Source organism: Carlito syrichta, unplaced genomic scaffold, assembly GCF_000164805.1.
Source record: "Carlito syrichta isolate Samal-C Ts95f unplaced genomic scaffold, Tarsius_syrichta-2.0.1 Scaffold272310, whole genome shotgun sequence".
Taxonomy (NCBI): domain Eukaryota; kingdom Metazoa; phylum Chordata; class Mammalia; order Primates; family Tarsiidae; genus Carlito; species Carlito syrichta.
In genome coordinates, this window is record NW_007216406.1 from 329,413 (window position 1) to 336,511 (window position 7,099).

The 7,099-nt window shown below is 48.1% G+C and overlaps 1 protein-coding gene across 1 annotated transcript; it reads left to right on the forward strand.

Moving 5' to 3' along the window:
* The first annotated feature begins 4,719 nt into the window (after positions 1-4,719).
* TXNDC2 (thioredoxin domain containing 2) lies at positions 4,720-6,854 on the forward strand. The gene is made up of 3 exons (XM_008052310.2): positions 4,720-4,807; positions 5,424-6,015; positions 6,151-6,854. The coding sequence occupies exons 1-3, from the start codon at positions 4,720-4,722 to the stop codon at positions 6,836-6,838; spliced, it is 1,368 nt and encodes a 455-aa protein (XP_008050501.1). The 3' UTR covers positions 6,839-6,854.
* Positions 6,855-7,099: the final 245 nt, after the last annotated feature.

A 7,099-nucleotide genomic window follows, 5' to 3' on the forward strand; every position in this document is an offset into this window, starting at 1 on the left:
TTGCGATAATGTCAGAGTTTGAATTAGAGAAATGAACAAGCATTACATTTCTTGTTAAACTTGGCAAGAGTGGAAGTGAAACAGGGACATGCCAGTCCAAGTTAATGGGGATAATGCCATGAAGAAAACGATAGTGTCCCATTGGATTAAATGTTTTTCTGAGGGGAAAGAAAGTGTCACTGAGAAGAGAGGTCAGGACAGCCAGTAACGAGCAGAACAGACAGAAACATTGCAAAAACTTGTCAAACTGAATGTCAAAATCATCTGCTGACTATGAGAAGCATAGCAGACCAAATAAACATCAATAGAGAAACAGGAAAATCTTGACATGAGAAAGTGTGCAAAAAATGGTCCTGAAGGAGCTCTTGCATCCAGACAATGCACCAACTCACACAGCACTGTCTGCGAGGGAGTTTTTAGCCAGTAAACAAATAACTCCTCACCTCCCTCCTCACCTGATCTGGCCCCCAGTGACTTTTTAATTTACCTGAAGATAAAGGAAATATTGAAAGGAAGACATTTTATGACATTCAGGACATCGAGGGTAATACAATGACAGCTCTGATGGTCATTCCAGAAAAAGTGTTCCAAAATTGCTTTGATGGGTGGACTAGGCACTGGCATGTGTGCATAGCTTCCCAAGGTGAGTACCTTGAAGGTGACCATAGTGATATTCAGCAATGAGATATGGAGAACCTTTTCTCTTTCTTTCTTTTTTTTTTTTTGAGTCAGAATCTCACTTGTCACCCAGGCTGGAGTGCAATGGCATGCTCATGGACACCGCAGCCATGGCCTGCTGGACTCAGGTGACCTTTCTGCCCCAGCCTTCCAAGTAGCTGGAACTACAGGCGTGCACTACCACGCCCGGCTTATTTTTTTATTTTTTACTGTAGAGACGAGGGATTACCAAGTTGCCCAGGATGGTCTCGAACCCCTGAGCTCAGGCAATCCTCTCATCTGGCTTCCCAAACTGCTGGGATTATAGGCTTGAGCCACCGTGCCCAGCCAGAACTTTTTCTAGGAAGAGATTGTGAACTTAATTGTCAAGCCTCATATGAGGATTCAATGATCCCAGTTAGAGTGGGAGCATAGTGTTGTTACTATTGATTCTCTGTACTGTGACTTCTTTATCCTTCCTCTAGGCCTCTACTGTAGTTCTCTGGTCTCAGAGTACTTCCTGTCCCACTCTGGGGCGTGCACGACTTCTGGATCCCTGGCATGTTCCCTGTAGACTGTGGGGCCAGGAGCCTGCCCCAGGCCCAGGCATCCACTGCTCTCCTCTGCCAATGGCCATACTGCACTGGGGCAAGTGCTGTGTTGGTTATGGCGTCCACATGGACTTCCCGGACTTCCGTGGAGAGCAAACAAATACGCCCCTGCTTTCGGCCTTCCTGTGGGCACATCTGACCAGCCTCCATGCCGAGTTTTCAACCTGAAGGAGGAAGGCCAGGACACACGTGTCTGTCCTCTTGCTCCTGCAGCCACCAGAATGGAAGGGGTGACATTTTCACATCTGTATCTCAGTTAAGGAGTTCCTCTGTGTGATAATCTACTCCTTCCAAATAGCAAGAACCCTGTACAAGACAGGGTTCAGCCGGGCTCGGTGGCTCAGTCTATAATCTCACGCCTTTGGGAGGCTGAGGTGAGTGGATTGCCTGATCACCTGAGTCCAGCAGGCCATGGCTGCGGTGTCCATGAGCATGCCATTGCACTCCAGCCTGGGTGACAAGTGAGACTCTGACTCAAAAAAAAAAAAAAGAAAGAAAGAGAAAAAGTTCTCCATATCTCATTGCTGAATATCACTATGGTCACCTTCAAGGTACTCACCTTGGGAAGCTATGCACACATGCCAGTGCCTAGTTCACTCACCTGGGCAACTTAGCGAGACCTCATCTCTACAATAAATAAAAAAATCAGCCGGGCGTGGTAGCGCATGCCTGTAATTCCGGCTACTTGGAAGGCTGAGGTGGAAGGGTCGCCGGAACCCAGCAGGTTGAGGCTGCGGTGTTTGGGAGCATGCCACTGCACTCCAGTCTGAGTGACAGAGTGAGACTCCAACTCACACACACACACACAAAAAAAGACAGGGTTCAAGAGAGAAATCAGCCGGGCTCGGTGGCTCAGCCTGTAATCCCGCGCCTTTGGGAGGCTGAGGTAAGTGGATTACCTGAGCCCCCGGGTTCGAGACCCGCCTGGGCGGCGAGACCTTATCTCTACCATAAATCAAAAAATCAGGCGGGCGTGGTAGCGCACGCCTGTAATTCCGGCTACTCGGAAGGCTGAGGCGGAAGGATCGCCGGAGCCCAGCAGGTCGAGGCTGCGGTGGCCGGGAGCGGCCACTGCACTCCAGTCTGGGCGACAGAGTGAGACTCCAACTCAAAAAAAAAAAAAAAAAAAGAGAGAGAAATCAATTCACCAATGAACAAGATCCAAAGATGTCGTCCCTTTTATGCTAATGCAATCTGCTTATCTCACTATTTTGGTTCCTTTCTCCTAACATTTACTGAGGATGAAGGCACTGAACAGACGCGTGCCTTATTCTCATCCTCTGCTTTAAGATAGAGCAGAGTGGAGAGGTCCATCAGTTGTGGAAGCCCTTTACGTGAGAGTGTGAAGTCCATCTCCTGTCCTTTAAAACCTCACATCAGGGTTCAAGACCCGCCCTGGCAACTTGGTGAGACCTCGTCTCTACAAGAAATCAAAAATTAGCCGGGTGTGGTAGCGCGCTCCTATAGTTCCCACTACTTGGAAGGCTGAGGTGGAAGAATCGCCAGAGCCCAGTGGCTGTGGTGACCAGAAGTGTGCCACTGCCCTCCAGTCTGGGCAATGGAGTGGGACTCTGATTCAAATAAATAAATAAATAAAAATAAAACCTCACATCAGAAAGGCCTAGAAGTCTTTGCCCAAATTTTCCCAGTGAGAGAGGGCATAGCTTTCCTTGGAAATATCTGAGGAAGTAGGGTGGGAGCATGAGTTTTCCCTGGAATAGGATTCATGTTATCAAGAAATAGGAATTTGCATGCTGGGTGTGGTGGCTCACACCTGAAATCCCAGCACTTTGGGAGGCTGAGGTGGGATTATAGCTTGAGGCTAGGAGTTGGAGACCAACCTGGGCAACATAGTGCGATCCTGTCTCTAAAAAAAGAAAATAAAATTAGCTGGGCATGGTAATGTGTACTATGTGCCTACTGTCCCAGCTATTTGGGAGACTGAGACAGGAGGGTCACCTGAGCCCAGGAGTTCCAGGCTGCAGTGAGCTATGATCATGTCACTGCACTACAATTTGGGATGACAGAGTGAGATTCTGTCTCTTAAAAAAAAAAGAAAGAAAGAAAAGAAAAAATATGGATTTATTAAGGCCAGCAGGCTCTCTCCTCCATCCCTTTTCCCTTTTCCCCAAAATAAAATATATTTTGGTATAAAAATCCAGATATCTGAACCACTGCCATTAGACACTTTGAGACCTGTATAGAAAATGTGGAGGTCTTGGATCTCGCTCTTTCACCCAGGCTGGAGTGTAGTGGCATAATCACGACTCACTGCAGCCTCAACCTCCTGGGCTCAGGCGATCCTTCCACCTCAGCCTCCTGAGTAACTGGAGCTACAGGTACTCACCATTATGCCTGGTTATTTTTTTGTTTGTTTTCTTTGTAGAGTTGAGGTCTCGCTAGGTTGCCCAGGCTGGTCTCAAACTTCTGGGCTCAAGTGATCCTCCTGATTCAGGCTCCCAAAATGCTGGGATTACAGGCATGAACCGCTGCACCTGGCCTAACTGACAACCCTCTTGATTTCAATACTTATATTGTTGGGGTGAAACTGACAGACAAGGATTTGTTCAAACTGTATGTAGAGAATGCAACATTCCACATGATACCCAGAACCTTGAGCTGGATATGCCGTGCAGATCAAGGGTGGGAAGCAAACCAGCGGTCCCGATTGATAAGAAGTCTTCCTGGAGGAAAGGTGTTTGGATTCCGATTCCACAGAATGGGTAGGCGTGGCTGATAGAACTAGGACTAGCCCTCAGGAGTCTGTTCCCCTCCAAGTAAAGGGTGGGAAGACCCTGTTCTTGGATGTGCCTGCGTGAGAGAGGGTACAGGCTGGGCTCCCGGGCCTGCGAGTGGGGAGGGAGGCCGTCTGGCAGGAGCTGGGCATTTGGTATGCTGGGCACTTTGCAGAGGAAGCTAACGTGGTCACAAGGAGATGATACTTAGGAGATGGTCACAATGGCTGAGTCCTAAAGAGAAAGCTGGAGCTGGAGATTCCTGGAGGGAGATGATAGGAAAGCTGGTTCTTGTCATCCAGTCTGGACAGGACATGTGGCAAACGATACAGCACAAGGTCACGGTTCAGAACGTGGGCTTTGGGGCCTGCCCCTACCTTGTGACCTTGAGTGAACCACATAACTTCTCTGAGGCTCAGTTTTCTCATGTGTAAAGTGCTGATCATAATGATGCTTACCTCAGTGGTTTGTTGTGTTACAAGAAATGATGCCTACGAATGCATACCCACAGCACAGGGAGGCCCCATAACTGAGGCCACCATGAAGTTCTCAAGATCACTGTTGTGAGTACAGAGAGGGAAACTGCCAACTGCTACCCGAATATAAGCTGTTACTCTTAGTTTGATGTTAGGTTAGATAGGTTGGAAATAGTTGGAGGGAATGGCCTTTACTGTGAGACAACTATGAAGGATCAGGAGTGGATATAGACAAGGAACATGATGGAAAGTGCTAAAGCTGGAACCCCCAAAGAGCCAGAAATGAGGCTGGGCAATCAAGAAGAAACAGATGAAGGTGACACAAACGGTAAGGGGGAAGAGAAGGGGGTTGCCTGGGAGCCCTGTGTATGTGGAGAGTAGGCAGCAGTGTGTTGAACCAAGCAGAGATGGTTGTGGTTAAAAAAAAAAAAAGGATGTAGATGATACATGTAATCACATGCTGATGGGCCTTCTGTTGAATGAGAGTGTTCAAATTAACATGTCATTCGTCAGACTTCACTCATGATCTCTAACAGTGACATCAGGGCTGGGGCTCGGTAGTTCAATCTGTCATCCTAGCACTTTGGGAGGCCGAAGCAAGTGGATTGCCTGAGCCCACGGGTTCGAGACTAGCCTGGGCAACTTGGTGAGACTTCATCTCTACAATAAATCAAAAATTAGCCGGGCATGGTAGTGTGTGCCTATAGTTCTGGCTACTTGGAAGGCTGAGGCGGAAGGATTGCCTGAGTCCAGCAGGTCTATGCTGGGGTGACCGTGAGTGTACATGCCACTGCACTCCAGCCTGGGCAACGGAGTGAGACTCTAACTCAAAAACAAAAACAAACAAACAAACAAAAAACTGTGACATCAGTCTTCCTTCGAGTAATGATAATGATTTTTTGTTTCTTTCTTTGCATTTTTGTTTTATTTACTTTGTTGTTCAGAAAGCCCATTACAGGTTCTGCCCAGCAATGCGACTCTCCTGGTCCCAAAGTTCTTGGACACAACTCAGGCCAAAGAGAAGGCCTTTGTCCTTGAGGTCAGCAAAACACTCCATATGGCTGCAGAGGAGTCTGAGGTCCCACAGCAGGGAAGTGACCTCCCCAAGTCCCCAGAAATAAGCCTCCAACCCAAGGAGGGTGACATACCCAAGTCCCCAAAAGAAGCCATTCGGTCCAAGCAGGACAACATCCCCAAGTCCCCAGCAAACACTATTCAACTCAAGCAGGGAAATATACTCAAGTCCTCAGCAAAAGTCATCCAGCCCAAGCAGGGTGACATCCCCAAGTCCCCAAAAGAAACCATCCAGCCCAAGGAGGATGACCTTTCCAAGTCTCCAGCAGCCACTCAGTCCAAGCAAGGCAATAGCCCTAAGTCCCCAGAAGACAGCATCCAGCCCAAGGAAGATGACCTCCTCAAGTACCCAGAAGAAGTCATTCAACCTAAGCAGGGCAACATCCCCATGTCCTCAGCAAATAACATCCATCCAAAGCAGGGTGACATCCCCAAGTCTCCAGAAAAATCCATCCAGCCCAAGCAGGGGACTATCCCCAAGTCCTCAGCAGACACCATCCAGCCCAAACAGGTCAACATACTCAAGTCCTCAGCAAAAGTCATCCAGCCCAAGCAGGGCAATATTCCCAAGTCTGCAACAAAAATCACCCAGCCCAGGCAGGGGGGCATCCTCAAATCCCCAAAAGAAGCCATGCAGTCCAAGGAGGATAACCTCCTTAAGTCTCCAGAAGAAACCATTCAGCTTAAGGAGGGCAACATCCCCAAGTTCTCAGCAAACACCACCCAGCCCAAGCAGAGTGATATCCCCAAATCCCCAGAAGACACCATCCAGCCCAAACAGGTTGAGTTCCCCAAGTCCCCAGAAGAAGTCATCCATCCCAAGAAGGACGACCTTCCCAAGACCCCGGAAGATGCCATCCAACCCAAGGAGGATGACTTCCCCCAGTCCCCAGAAGAAACTCTCCAGTACAAGGAAGGTGACATCTTGAAGTCTGAAGAAGAAACAATGGAGCCCCTGGAGGAGGATCTGGTGAAAGTGATCTTGAGCAAGGAGGACTTCGAGGCAGCGCTCAAGGAAGCCGGCGAGAAACTGGTGGTCGTGGACTTCTCGGCCACATGGTGCGTGCCTTGCAAGACCATCAGGCCGCTCTTCCATTCCCTGTCTGTGAAACATGAGGATGTGGTGTTCCTGGAAGTGGATGCTGACTTCTGTGAGGAGGTGGTGAGAGACTGTGCCGTTATGTGCGTCCCCACCTTTCAGTTTTATAAAAAAGAAGAAAAGGTGGGTGAGTTTTGTGGTGCCCTTAAGGAAAAACTTGAAGCAATCATTGCAGAATTAAAGTAGTCATATATTCTGAAAACATTGTACCCAGTCAGTTGTTTATAGCTTGTGTTTTTTAAAAAAGTGTTTGCAAAAATGATCAGGTATAACAAAAGTGTCCAAATGGCCCTGCTTGTACGTTATAAACTCCACCCTGTTCAAAAAACAATCCAAGCAATAAAACACATTGTGACTGTTTTTTGTTGGTAAGAGAGTGTGAAATTAGAAATTCCCTTGGTGGAGGGTGGTCATCCTGCTGTGTCCTATTTTTCAGTATTGATTTTT

What these genes read in the sequence shown, in the direction of transcription:
- TXNDC2 (XM_008052310.2), top strand. Translation starts at nt 4,720, where the DNA reads ATGATGGAAAGTGCTAAAGCTGGAACCCCCAAAGAGCCAGAAATGAGG. An exon ending in AGATGAAGGTGACACAAACG is followed by an intron (nt 4,808 to 5,423) that starts GTAAGGGGGAAG and finishes TTTGTTGTTCAG; the next exon opens with AAAGCCCATTACAGGTTCTG. An exon ending in GAAAAATCCATCCAGCCCAA is followed by an intron (nt 6,016 to 6,150) that starts GCAGGGGACTAT and finishes CACCCAGCCCAG; the next exon opens with GCAGGGGGGCATCCTCAAAT.